The sequence below is a fragment of the Eleutherodactylus coqui genome, chromosome 5 (genome assembly GCF_035609145.1).
Source record: "Eleutherodactylus coqui strain aEleCoq1 chromosome 5, aEleCoq1.hap1, whole genome shotgun sequence".
NCBI lineage: Eukaryota > Metazoa > Chordata > Amphibia > Anura > Eleutherodactylidae > Eleutherodactylus > Eleutherodactylus coqui.
Genome location: NC_089841.1, coordinates 127,927,786 through 127,943,142, shown reverse-complemented (window position 1 = coordinate 127,943,142; position 15,357 = coordinate 127,927,786). Strand labels below are relative to the sequence as shown.

The 15,357-nt window shown below is 38.1% G+C and overlaps 1 protein-coding gene across 5 annotated transcripts in view; it reads left to right on the top strand.

Annotated features, from left to right (window-relative positions):
• The window catches only part of ZNF608 (zinc finger protein 608), an 83,887-nt gene that overhangs the window by 19,215 nt on the left and 49,315 nt on the right, over nucleotides 1-15,357 (top strand). For all 5 annotated transcript variants that reach the window (XM_066603124.1, XM_066603126.1, XM_066603127.1 and 2 more), the window contains one exon: nucleotides 9,847-10,102. In XM_066603124.1, coding sequence (XP_066459221.1) covers nucleotides 9,847-10,102 — 256 coding nt within the window. The remainder of the gene's footprint in view (nucleotides 1-9,846; nucleotides 10,103-15,357) is intronic.

Below are 15,357 nucleotides of genomic sequence, written 5' to 3'. Positions count from 1 at the left end.
ATGCTCAACAGCTAATCTCCCAATCCCTCCCAATCTCAACATACACATGCATGCTCTCTTCAGACAACTGTGCATGTCTTGTTAACAAGGGAAGGGAGTAAAGGACCCTTTTTACACTTAATGATCATCGTAAAGATCTTTTTTTGATCGCCGGTATCTGAATGACTCAATGCAAATGCCTGCATGATGTGAACAACAAACGATAATTCATTCATCGTGTGGGATCATGCAGGCATAAAAATCAAATGATCATCGGCTTGTGTAAACAGGCAGTCCTTCACCTATGAAAGACTACCTGTTTACTGTGCATGGAGGCAGGCAGGCCAGAATGATCTCTAGCCCTTTCTGTTTCCATTCACAGAGCAATAATTGCTCCTGGATGAGAGCACAGCAGCAATTATCAATGGGACAGCTGTTGGGCACTTCTGCGCTTGACAGTAGTCCCATGTAAAAGGGCCCTAAACTGCTACTCAATACCTCTAATGTGGCTTATATGAAAGCAAAGGATTAAGGTACAGTATGCTCATATGACAGAATAGCTGTGGTTTAGAGGTGGAATCCATCAGATTCCACTCTATGAATTTACCCTTAGGCATGTTAAAGTCAACATTCTCAATTCTTTTTCACCTGACATCTGCCAAAGAAATGAATGTTGTTTGAACATCTAATACACATTAGATAGTCAACTAGTCTTGCCCAAATAATTGGGTTTGGTTAACCTTAGTCTAATGTGTATAGCTATCTTTATGCTCTTGCTTAAGGATGTACTATAATATCAAGCTACAAGTAGTGAATGTTACCAGTAGTGGAAGCATGAAAGAAAATGATAAAAGCACTACTCTCAATGTGCAACAATAAAAAGTTTTAAAAACTATAGAGGTAAGCCTTTGAGTATGAGAAGGGTTGCATATGACATAGGTTCTCTATGTCTAATACATAATAGTTGAGATAATCTAATCACTGATGTTTTTTTCTTAGTTGGATGCTTCCAAAAGGCCCTTTTACACAGAACGATTATCATTCAAAAAATCATTTACATGAGGGAAAATAAACAACAATCGATCAGTGTAAACACGGTCATCGATTGAACGATAACTAGTTCGCTTATCGTTTATTTCATGCAAGCATTAAAATCATTCTTGGCTCATTCACTAATTGTTCGGTTTGAACACCGATCGTTCAGTCATTCTCATTCACCAGTACAGAGAACTGAACAACTGAATGATCCTGCTAACAGAAAACTATTTAACTTTGTGTCTAAACTGACTGCCCGAGCAAACAGTGACATCATTTGCTCGTTAGTTCTGGTGAACGATAATCGTTCCATGTAAAAGCACTCTTTGTAAACTTTTATCTCTTCCAAGCAGTATATATAAATATATACTGCTTGGAAGTAAATATATATATATATATTTATTTATTTATTTTGCTTTACAGAAAGTGCACCATCTGTCCATGGGCTGTATCTGTTATTGCTATCAAGTCCATGGACAACAGTGTCATTGTTTCTTGATAAAACAAAGAAAACCGTTTTGCATAGACCTTATTTATACCCCAGCAAGTTGTGGTCTAATAGAAACCACATAAATTCCTTGTCGTAGTTGGCCTTTGTAAGTGCCATGATCAGTCACTTATGTGTTGATATTTGGACAACTGGTCAGGGTTAATAGACTTTTATACACAGTTATACATATAACTATAGTGACTAACATCCTTTCTCTTTTACATGTTGAGAACAAGTGGAGGTCTTTCTGCTAATTGCAATGATACATTGTACATTTTGTTTATTGTGCCTAACTCTTGCATAGTAAAGCAAATGCCATTCAAAACAATTCTGCTTCCTCACTGCCATTTCTCTACTTCTAAGGTGTCATTGCTTTCTGCCTGGGAACAATAAAAAAAACATGTTCTACGGTTCAAGTAGATTGTCTGTGTTGCTATTTACAATAATTGACAGAGCGACTCTCAGCACTTCAACAGTGCAAAGTACATTTCTCTTTTATAGGTTATTAATTCTGCAGGCAAAAGCCACATTGCTTCTGAGAAGCATTAAATGCTTTTGTTGACGGCTTACAGTTTTATAAACTCCAAATGAGCTTATTGCCTTTTAACCATCATGAGTACTAAATAATAGAAAAACCTATGAGCCTTCAGATTGGAGAGCCGCCAACCACCTCCAAGAAGAGGTGAAAAAAAAGAAATGAATAGTTTAATTGTAGAGCAAATCATTTGTTTACAGATTAAGACCTAGTTGGTAGCCAACTGCTATGGACAAAGAAGTGAAGAATAAGTGCTGGGGTGCAGGAAATGAATGTCTTGCTATAGATTTTGTCACTGTTGTGGTACTGTGCCTTCTTTGCACAAGGGAGGTAGGGTAATGGATTGTGAGGACACTACTTCCAAGCCTTCTGCGTCTCTTAAAATAACAAAGAGGTTGAGGGCAGGGAAATGTGTTGGTTTGTTTATGCTATCTGACTGGAACCAGATAAGCCTGGTTACTCCCAGCAATTGCACTTTAGTTATTGGCAGGGTGTCTTGCCTCTTTTGTTTCACTGTCTGAATTGAATTAAAACACAAAAGTGAGGAAAAGGAATGCTTGTGAATTTGAACAAACACAATAGTCTCTCTGACTATTGCAATCTTGTCAGTTCCCAAAGGCATGGGCAAAGATTGGCTGAGAAAGGGGGTGATTTTAAGCTTTCACTGGTTATTAATAAGGAGTACAAAAAAGTTTTAACAAAAACCTCCTTAAAGTGATATATGTAAGTATTTGCTTTTTTTTTTACTTGTGTTGTTGAAAGGTGAATTTTAATTGTCAGATACTTTGGGTCTTAAGCTGGGGTGTAACTACAGGGGATGCAGAGGCTGTGGTTGCTCCCGGACCCAGGACCCTTAGGGGCCCATAAGGCCTCTCTTCTCCATATATTAGGCCTAGTACTATGAATAGAGCATTGCAGTTGGGGGCCCTGTTACAAAATTTGCATTGGGACCCAGAATCTAAGAACCATCTGGATTTTGGTGCTGGATCTACATTTTTCCATGTGGCATCTAGGACCTGGATCAATGAACCCTTTATTATATGTGCATTGATCATACTCTCCTCCTGGTGTAGACACTGCGGACTGAGGCAAATAGCTGTTTCTTTCCTTTTCATGCATATGTATTATGCCCCGTATGGCAATTTCCTGATGTACAAAAGCCATAGTTTGGGCATATGCACGGCTTCTACCCAGGACCTCAACACTTTTTAAAATGTAGTCAGAGCCTAGCATTAGGGGGCTTCTCCATGCCGATCACATTTGTTTGATGTACAGCAGAAACTGGTGCGCAGTATAGCAGAAACTTATGGCAGCTCATATTTGTAGATTTCCATCTGATGCACGGTGGTGCTGCCAGAGGAGACACATATATTAAGAGATTACTCTGATTTCGTCCCATATTTTAGTGCAGTATATGAAACTGTGATTTAAGTCAATATGCCCCTTTATGACCCTCCAGATGGAAAATAAATGTTAATGGGGGAATGTGACTTTTTTTTCTTATAAATATAGTAGCCATTTCACTTCTGGGGTAAAACATCAACAATATCAGATAAAGTTATTTAAGGGGATGTATTGGATCACCACTTTTCCTCAGGCATATCATCTAAACTATGACTGGAATCCAAAACCTCATCCCGAGGAAAGTCTTGATTTTACTTATTCGATAAGTGGCAGGGATCACTCCCAGTTTTTGGTGACTTTCGAGCATCTTTATAGCCAAAGCCAGGAGAGGAGAGTTTCCTTTCCTTTATTTCTTTCTAGGAGCAAAGCCTATGGCATTGTCATGGTGGTTGGCACTGCCATGTCCAGGCAATTTTCTGTGCGTCAATATGTTTTTTTTTTCTAGATTTAGTAAAGAAATAAAATAAAATAAGGTGCATGACAGTTTTCATCACCAGTTCTACATAGTAAAAGTGATTCCTTTCAAACATAGTTTTATGTTGTACTCAATAAATAGTGGTTCGGTTAGGCTTCAATGTACACTTTTAAGATGAAAGAAAAATGATTGCTTTAACAAACTACTAATTAATTTCTTTTTCGAGGTTTATTAATATTATTTTCATGTTCTCTGAATTAGGCTGCTTTCAGATGAGCATATTTTTAGTCCCAATTTGTTCCATGCTTCCAGGACTATATTATGGAGCTAACGTAAAACTATATATCCATTTACATGTGTGTATTTTTAAAAATGTAGCAAGTGCTACTTATGTCTGCATTGTGTGAAAATACACATATTATAGTGTATGGAAAGGTATTAACTAGAAGTGAGTGAACATACTCTGCCTAACTTGATGCTCGTTCGAGTATTAGTGTACTCGATGGCGCTCGTTACTCGAAGGAGCATCAAGCCGAGTTCGGCTCCGCCCCAGTTTTTGGCTCCTCCCCGCTGTGACGTGCCTGTTTTTGCTCATCCCCGCCGTGATGCAGCGCGCGTCATTGACAAATTTTTTGTCTGGCAGGCAGGAGAGAAAGAGAGAGAGAGAGAGAGAGAGAGAGAGAGAGAGAGAGAGAGAGAGAGAAAAACGAACCTAGAAGAAAAAAAAAAGCTCGGCACCCGGCGTCCCACATACAAAAATGCTCGAGTCACCCATTGTAGCCAATGGGGTTCGTTACTCAATTAGAGCTCTCGAATTTTACGAAAAGCTCGACTCGAAGAACGCGGACATTTGGGTGCTCGCTCATCTCTGGTATTAAAATATAGATGCTTTCATATTTCATCAGTATTGACATCAGTATTTGTTTCATATTTGCCTGTTCATTTGCATTCATTAGTAATATTTTCCATTGGGCAAATAAATACAAATCCATATCTGCCCACTAGAAAATAAAGCCAATGACAGCAAATACAGAGGTAAATACAGATTAAATACTGATGTAAATACTGATGACATCCAGATCCGTATTATGGATCCGTTTTATGAATGTGCTACAACATTAAGCTTGTGTGAAATTGGCCATAAGATCAGTTCTGACTTTCACTTTTTTCACATGTAGCTGAAAATCTCCAATCATTCCCCCCCATAATTTTCATTGCCAAATACCGGCATGGGGATGGGTGTCTTTTATTAGTGATTGGAATATCATGGCAAGTCTTTAGCTTTTTCACATTAATTTTCTTCATGATGCAAGCTTGTAAAACAGAGTATTGAAAGATAATTTTCAACATCTCAAGGGCTTTTGGCTGTGGTCCATAATTGATGTGTTCATGTAGCTGTTGTCTGACTACTCATAATTAGACAGCAATGTTATCCTGCAGCTAAATCTGTGCTGCGTATAAATCATACTGGATAAACTGTAGCATTGTGCAGTCAGGATTATTGTTTCTTAACTTTTCACTGCTTGTTCTTATTTTTTTTCTTTAAAAAATGTATATTTTAAGAAAAAAAAGCATAAAGCCAGAGGCATTTCATGAATCTGTCATTGTGAATCACCCACATTTTTATCATCTTCTGTAGACCAATATGATTTGTTATACCTTTTCTCCTTGCAAGCTTGTGTGATAAAATAATTAGCATATCCCCTGACAAATATGTGGCTTAGGAACAGTTTGTTCCTCATGCCTTTTGAAACCATCATTCCTTAAATGTCTGGTAATGCTGCTGACATTTAATTACCTGATCTTTTATGTGTCATATATATTGGTTCTACAATAAAACTTTAATTGTTTTTCTGTGTTACTATATAAAGTCATGTATGCTATCTGTGCTTTGCAATGCAATGATCAGCTGCCTCCATCAGGAAGGATATTTTAATTTAATACGTTTCAGTGGATAATGGAATGGCTGAATAGCTATCAATGACATTGATTGTATTCTTCAAAAAATACTAATTGCTGTATCATTGTTTTCCCTACCTACCTTTTATTTCTTTATCCAGCACTTTGCACATATGATGCTTCAATACACTAGAATGACTGACTAGTAGAACTAGTGTCTAAATTATTAATTCCAGGGCACAATGCATAGAAAAAAGGGGCTTAAGTACATTTTATAAAACATACAATAAGGCCTCAGTCACACGGGCGCATCGGCACCCGTACACCGGCGCCGATGCGTCCGTGTGATTGACACCAGCAGACTGACGTACCTGCAGACGGCCGTCTCTCTGCAGTGCTGGAGGAAAGAACATGTGACCGGCTTCATTGCCAGTCATGTGTTCTTTCCTCCGGCGCTGCAGAGATACGGCCGTCTGCAGGTACGTCCGTCTCCTTCCTGCAGTCATATGGGCGCATCGGCGACGGTGTACGGGTGCCAATGCGCCAGTGTGACTGAGGCCTAAGTATGAACTAAATGCATGACAGACTGATAGACAAAAAGAAGACACTGCCCACGAGGGAAGGAGGCAGGAGACAATAGGTGAGGGTAAAAGCTGCTCATATGGTAATGCAGTGATAGTAGGGATTATTGTAGCTTGTAGGCCTTTCTGAACAGGTAGGTTTTCAGGTTGATACAGGCAGGGGATGCTCTGACTGTTCGCCAGGACATATCGCAGGGTGCTTGGGTTTGCACCAAAACTAATGTTTACAAAGTTCAACCCGAAACTGAGTTCGACTGTTTCAGTTCACTCAACAGTACTTATATGTCATTGTTAATATCTTGAATTGATTTTTCTCGACAAAGGCTAGTCAACGAAGGCTTTCACAGAAGGAAGAGGTAGTGGAGTAACAACGATAGCAGTGGATAAGCCAGGCAGCAGAGATTTTTGTGAATTGGAGGGGTGCAAGAGTGTTCAAAGGGAGGTCGCAGAGGAGAATGTTGCAGTAGTCTAGAAGGGAGATGATAAAGGCATGCACTAGCATTTTTGTTGATTCAAGGTTGAAGGAAGATCAAATCTGAGAGATGTTTTTGAGTTAGAGGCAGCAGGAGGTTGTGGGAGCTTGTATGTTTGGTTTAAAGGGCAGAACAGAATCAAAGGTTCCCCTGAGGCAGAGAACTATTAAGCCTGATGCCGTCTAACTTGTTTTTAATTGTATGGTATAGAACTACTCTACAGTTGTATAAAATACATAATTAAATATTTGTTAAGATTCAATTATAATTGTAGACCAAGGTGAAAACCAATATGTATTCATATATATTTAACTTAATGTTACATTAAATCTCAATATACAGTAAGTTGTTGAGAACCAATCTAATTAGTCATGTCTCCTACAGGAAACATAAGTTGAATTTGCGAAACATAAATTGTAATATAACACATTAAAATATTGGTGAAATAGAAAGACCTAATGCAATAGAGAAGAGGAGTTGAAATGCACCCCTTCAAATCAAGGCCTGCTCTCTCTCTCTCTCTCTCTCTCTCTGTATATATATATATATATATATATATATATATATATATATATAGGTCCTTCTGCAACAAAGCCAAATGTACACAGTTCAAGTTATGATTGACAAGTGTCATGCATTTTTTTTAAATCCAGATTATAATAAGCCTTCCCCCAAGCCCAGTGAGTCCTGACATCTGTTCCATTTTGTTGGTGCTAATGCTGACCATGCTCCAAAACATGGGGAATATATACAAGTAAAAGAGTGAGAATATGTACACGGTGATAAGACATCAAAGTGCCAGCTTCCACATTTTAATGTTGTATTACAGCTGATACACCTGTCCCACCTTTTGAATGTAGATCACTAGTAATGATCGAACATTTGAAATGTTTGGTTAGCCTGATTCACCAAACTTTTAAAAAAAGTTTGTTTCAGTCCGAATCAGTTTGAACCAAACCAGAAGATCCCCTAAAACTGGTGTATTACACTTTTTCAGCCATAAAAGCTCTGCATAGTACTCTGAGTACAAACAGAGCTTTAATCTTTTTTAACAAAGGGCTTAATAGTTTTTAGAAAAGTTTGACCTGAAACAGGGTTCTACTTGTTCGGCACGCTCAATACCATAGCTCACCATATGGTCTATGTAGAATAAATGTATATAAGCAGTTTTTAACTGATAATTCCCTATGCATAAGATGAAGCTCCAGGATATCAAATGTTCAACATCTCATATGAATATTATTTGCATGCCTAGACACTGAAAAGAAAATGAGGAAATTATATCTTTAATTTACTAAGTAGTATATGCAAAAGGATATAACATTAAAGCCAATTTACAATTACTGAACATTTGCTTTACTTTCAGCTCTTTTGGAATACTGTTATGCTTGACAAGATGGAAGTAAATTGCACCATCAATTTGCATTTTAGAGAAAGTAGTCTTCCTATTGAAAAAAAAAGCTACTTGCAAGTCCATCCTCTCATCCTCTAGTAACTATTCAGTAAACACCTAGATGTATATTCAGCCTGTATGCCGACATTCCTCTGATTAATATCTCCTGCTAGGCTGTTACTTTACAGCAAGCATGAACACCTGGCAGACATCAAGTAAAAATAACACCGCAAGACTGTAAAGAGTCTTTTTCTTACTTTGCTTGATTTGTCACATTGCCACTAGCAGCTGTTAGACCAGTGTATATTTTCCAGTGGAGATAATTGCCTTCCTTTGCCTATCGTCAAAGCATTGTTGCAGCTGGATAGATTAAAAAAAAAAAGTCAATATATTTTGACCCTACAAGTTATATAATGATGAACTTATATTTCTCTTCATTAGTTGCAGTTATATTAGAACACATTAGCACTCCTCTATTCTAATAATAATAATAATATCTTTCTTTGTATAGCGTCAGCATATTCCGCAGCGCTTACATAGTCAGGGGGAATACAGAGAGACAAAAGTACAAAAATTACAGAGCCATGGTTACATAGTAATCAGTTCATGAAAACAATAGGGGTGCGGGTCCTGCTCCAACTACAAATAATGGGGTAAAGGGCTGGAGATGTGCCAGGTATGGCGAGGTGGAGAGTGAGGGATTCTATACACATAGACAATGGTCAAACATTTAGCCGTGTGACGGCAGAATCGTTATGACTGCAGGAGCGGTTTATGATGGCTAGCAGGGATTGCAGTCAGTAGGTCAGGGAGCATGTTATCAGGCGGAGTACAGAGGGGTTTGTTTAGGGAATGCAGTATGCTTCCCTGAAGAGGTGAGTTTTTTGAGCACGCCTGAAGTTTATCTATATCTAAAGTATATTAATTAATATCCTTTATTGTAGCTATATGTGAATTGGGTAGGTATAATGTATACATACAATACATAGTTATATTTGCTAACACTCTTGAGAATCTTGATGCATGGACCTCACATTTTCTACCAATGACCCCGATTTCCATGTGTCAAAAATAACAATTTTGTTACCATAGATAAACAGATCACTGGTATGCAAGCTAAGTAATTTATGCATTGACCAAATTATTTGAGCTTCTATGTCCATCTTAAAGGGAGTTATAGTCAGCCTTTTAGTATTATGGGATCCATTTGCTTCATTAGCATATTGCAGTTCTTCCATTTACTGTATAAGAGCTGTTGTCTGGAAAGTTTTCTGGTAAGAGGAATTACAGTCTTCCCTGTCAGTCTGACACTTTCAACAGCAGGTCTTCCTGCCCTAGTTCTCAGTAACTGCTCATTAAATTATTCTCCACAGGGATTGCTACTTCTCTGCACCTTTTTTCTTTACTATCAAAGCTAAGCCAAGGTCAAAATGGATAGTATTCATATTTTCCAACAAAAGGTGGCAAATCTGAAGACAGACAACACAGTAACAGAGTCAATGGCTTTTCCAAGACAGACATTTTGGGTAAAAGCACCATGCAATTCCATTAACCAATAGGGCTGAAAAAGACTTTAAAATGTTGTCCAATAGTTAATGTTATTATATGCAGTAAATAAAACTGAGTTTTTTGTTTTTACCAGGTTGATCCCCTGTTTACAGTGCCTGCCCCTCCACCACCACCAGTTTCTAACAACATCTCAGCTCCAGTTCTGCCATCGTATTTTTCACCATCTTCAACTATCGCTGCACCTGTGGAGCAGCTATTAGTAAGAACTCGGTCAGTTGGTGTAAACACGTGTGAAGTTGGAGTAGTAACAGAACCAGAATGCCTTGGACCTTGTGAACCTGGCACCAGTGTCAATTTGGAAGGGATTGTCTGGCATGAAACTGAAGAAGGTAGGTCTGAACTAGAATAACGTGCTTTAATGTCGTAATTGAAGACATCCAAGTGTGATTGCATCAAGAAATAGTCATTGGTTTATTCCAGTAGCCGTTATATACGTGTACTTTATTGTCCCAACATATCTAGATGTTATTCACTGTATATTACATTAATTACTTTTTTAATTAAAATGTTAATATTTGTGTTCGTCTTTAAAGAGACTTTTCCAACCTTGTACTTGGCCTCTCCTGCTGGGGGTCCTGTTAAAATGATTTATGCGCAGATAGTTTGCTGACTGTAGCTTTTCAGACGTGATTTGAATTTTTATAGAATGAAGCAATCTTTGGAATATTGATTTTGGTCTCTGATTTAATATCGTTCTAGTGTTTAATTCACCAAGTGTTCAAGAAATGCCTGATTGTGTATTCGGTCAGCAATACCATGATGCAAGTGTGCATTTTAGCATCTTGTGATATAGATAAGAGAGCTTACAAATTACAGTTTGCTTCCAAAATGTAATCTAGATATTAAAATGCATTCCATTATGATTGCTGGGAAGGCATTTTATATTGAATTTTCTAATTTTATGTATGTATATACTGGATTTCTGGCTACAGCTTTGTTAAGAGTTGATGTATGAGTGTAAAATGAATATTCCGCTATAAGTTAATATTTTTTCACAGGTGACAGATGGATATTATTAAAATGCACCTGTCACTTACGTACAACAGAAACATGCTTTTTTGAGTAGAATCAATGTAACAAGACTGTAGCAATCAATTAGTGGGGAACTAATGGCCAATAAATAGTACCTGATGTGCATCAGTTTTAATTCAGATACTTAACGTATTAGGTAAATTTCTCATCAATGTTGGTTAATCCGACTAAGTGGATCATGGCTTCACCCTGAGTGGCTAAGAAGGGCTATGAACAATGGGCATATGGCACCAAGGCTTTGTATTATTTTGTTACATCTCTGATTTGTTATAGTTCTTGAGGATATTATTTTGATTGGTATAGACTGGATTTCATAATGCTGGTAAATTGGTTGAAAGCAGAACCCCCAAGTGATATTTCATTGTTAGAGGTTTGCAGTAACTCAGGATGATTTTACATTTTGAAGAACCAAATGAAATGTAGAGTAAGGGCCCTTTTACACTCATGCGAATGATGGTTAGATTGAGTGACTTGCACAATAATTGTTTATGATCAGTGATAAATAGTTAGATTAAGGCTGATTTGATCTTCCATGTGGACCTAAAAATCATTATTCGTCTGCTGCAAATCCTTTGGTACAAGCAGGCATTGTAATGATTTACTGGATAGAAAGCCAGTGCCAGAAGGGTTCACTAGAGTTGTGGTTATGTTTGAAAGGACACACTTATTGTTCAGTGTAAATACGTGCCAAGTGAATGATATATGATTGCTGGGTCACAGCTGGTTGCATGCTCGTTCCAATTTATCTTGCCATGTAAAAGAACCTCAACTATTCGCCTTGCTTGCTTTTTAATACTGTGATATAGGGGGGTCTCAAAGAGTAGATTTGAATCACGGATTCTGCTATCGCCATCTGCGCGGACGATGCGCAGTAATAAGTGAGCATTGAAAGACATGGGTTTTCAAAGCTTCGCTGGGTCAGAAACGCTCTTTTCTCCTTAGAGAGAGCAACTATATACTATAAACTAAGTGAGGAGACTCAAATGGCCAAGCACGCTCCTCTGGGTAATATGCAAATAAGGGAGATGGAATAAATCCTCCACAGTGCCACCTATTGAAAGGCAGCATTCCTTCAAGTCAAAGTCAGACTTTTTATACAAGCCTTGTTACAATGACTGGGAATTAAAAGCAAAGCCAGACCCCATGTACATACAGCTGTTTCCGGGTTATTGCCCTTCCTCAGTGTACAGTAGGAGTCTGGCTTTTTGCTAGTGAGAGGCCTGGGACGGGGGTCAGAAACGCTCTTTTCTCCTTAGGGAGAGCAACTATATGGGGTCTGGCTTTGCTTTTAATTCCCAGTCATTGTAACAAGGCTTGTATAAAAAGTCTGACTTTGACTTGAAGGAATGCTGCATTTTAATAGGTGGCACTGTGGAGGATTTATTCCATCTCCCTTATTTGCAAAGCTTCGCTCACACTTGTGAGTAGGTGTTGAGGATGCCACGAGTGGAAGAAAATTTGCAGCATGCTCTATTTTACCGCAGATTCCATGTTCCATTGATCTCTATGGATGCGTTTGATCTGCAGTACATTGCGTATGGGAAGAGAGACATCCGAGCAAGGTTGGACTACTTTCTGTTGTCATTCCCTGCTTGCGATCTTTCTTTCATTCGGAGGATATACTGCCCATATCCGTACATCCGCACGGATAATTGCATGCATAGGCGACAATACACAATTTGTTTCTGCCATCATTTCACACGCAGAAGCTTGTGTGAAACCTGCCTTAGCCAATTTTTTTTTTACATTTCAGCAAAGCAGTACAATTCAAGAACAGGTGACATAATAGTGAACTGAGGTTGGGGGAGGGGTGGCAACACTTTTTTTTTAGCCATTCCTCTGTAGCCTTGAAAGCAGTGTTTGTAGCATTGTCCACTGTCTAGCTCATGGACAATGTATCCTCCTTCAAAGATGCAGCTGAGACCAAATATATGCGTGCTCTTGTGTTAGAACTGAATTTACGGCTTGGTAGAATGTTATAGGCATGGATTTATCCATTCTTCTTCATTTTCTAAACTAATTAAAAAGACAGTTGCAGCCATGTTCATCATTTTGATATATCTTCATGACATATCAACTACTAATATAGGGATGTGACCTTTCTGCTTCTTCTGTTGTCTCCTGCAAGCTAAATAGGACTGTGATAAGATGTTATTTACCATAGTAAAGGAGACGCAGGTTAGCATTTGGAGGAGTCGTTCCACTTGAACAAACTAAACTTTTAACCTTTGTTGAATTAAAAAGTGCTTGCTGTTTGCTGGACCATTTCTATTTACAGATGTGCCAGAAGCAAATACTCATTTTGCTTTGTACTCTGCAGTTTGATAATAGTGAAAAGTCTGAGGCAGCAGAAGAGTTTCCCATGTTGCTGTAATTATAGCATTTCACTTACCAGTGAGATGAGGACAGAATGAAGCTCGGTGCTTTCACAGGACTTCTTAACTTATGTATCAGAGTATAGATGTCAGACCATATGTGTCAAGGGCATATGACATATTTTGGTTTACCAACAGGTAAACTACTATATATATTTCATGCAATTTGGATGAAAAGAGACATAACTTTAGAGATCAGGCTTGTAATAACATGCAATAACCTGGCCAAGAATGGCATTAAGTATCAACATTGCAGCAACTTTATTTTTAGGATTGTATGGATCCCAGAGGTCGGACCCAGTGATCATTAAAGGTATATTCCAGTTGTAACAAGTTATCCCCTATCCACAATCCTGAGAATGGAGTTCTGACCGGTTCCCAAATGAATGGAGCAGAGATTGTGTAATTGCACCACCACTCTATTCATTTCAATGAGAGCGCTGGAGATTGCCGAGTTCAAGCACTATGTTTCATTTGGGGACCAAGTGGACCCCTGTTTTAGTAATCAGTGGGGGTTCGAGTGGTCGAAAAACCATCAAGGATTGGGAAAACCTAGTTACAACCGGAATACCCCTTTAAGCAATGGCATATGATAACAATATGCCATCATGTTATAAGATGGAAATACCTTTTTAAGTGTCCAAATGTAATTTCAAAAGGCTACAGTCATGCCATGTTATTAGTTGTAAGCCAAATATACATAGATAGAGATATCACATATGTAACAATATTATTGTAGGTAGTGCTGGTGCTTTTTCATGTACTTTCTGTAACATTTGGAAAAAGGACCATCTATTTGGCAGAAAAATCAATGTTGCCAATTTCAAGCTCCATCTGTGCTGCACTTACCATACATTGGAGAGCTTCAATTACTTTCCATCCCACCACAATCTATTTTAAATGCTCATGGCTTTGTAGTGGAAAGAATGATTATAGGATCGAAGTGAAACTGGTTGTTAAATGACAAATAAGTTGTTGCTGTCTCAAAAAGTAACTAGTTGTTGCAGTCATCTCTGTAATTCAGATGGCTTGCTATTTCACATAAGGGCTTTTGAAATGAAACACCCCTTTTACCTTAGAGGGTAAAAAAAAAACATGGAAGAAATGTAAATTTTTCATCTCGTATACAAGAATTGTCTGAGGATGTTTTTGGTTTCCATGCTTTTTGATCTGCTTTGTTTAAAAAGTTCATTGCCACAAGAAAATGTGTAAAATTGCTCACAGATGCATGGAAGAATTTCCATAACATTTATTTCTATAACATTTGGGGCACACATGGCATTGTAGAAATTCGTGTAGTCAGATTTCCTGGGATTGGCTTCCTCCCACCTGGCTTTTCATGTTATGCTCATTATTCTCTAATACATTTTTATCCTGGTTCTTGTTGATAGTTTTTAGCTCATTGGTTTGCTATCCAATCTAGAATCAAACACAATGCAATTCAGCAATAGCCCTGTTATTAACAAAACCCTTCTGTTTTATTTCTTCTTTCTACAAGCCTTTGAGCACTGAATTGGTTATATGAGCTCTGATCACCATAGATGTTAACTGCTGTTGTGCCTATTCCACTTCATCTGTGCAAAACCAATTGCACTGTTTGAAGTTATGTAAATGAGTTGTTTACTGCTAATTAAAATGCGTCTGTATTTGGGCCAAGGGGATCCTAAACCATATGATTGCTCAGAGCTGTGCTTCAATTGCCTGTTTACAGTTACTGGGAACACAAAATTGTTCAGCTTCAAAAACAGTATACTAAAATAAAAAGCTACGTTTTGAGGTTTCGTTGACCTCTACTAAATCCAGAGCTTGCTTCTGTCAGAAACATGAGCCTGGGAATGTAATACTCTGGAGGTACTTCCTATTAAATGAGACCTGTTACTCAACTTGTCACACACTGCAGTATTTTCTCATTTCCCTTCAGGGAGATAAAGAAGCATATGTTTAGAGCTACATCAGTATATTTTTTGAGAGGATTGTCTCTACACGGTAGCCAAGTGTTATAAATAGATATCTATTATGTGCCGAGTTGTAGGATGTGTTTAGAGTTATGTTTAGACATTTGTAAGCTATGGTTGCTGTTCTATGGTGTCATTTACAACTATGCCCAAAAGATTTAAGAAAATCATTTTGTTTAAGCATGTCCTAGACATTAGATTGAAGTTGGCAGGTCCTGCTGT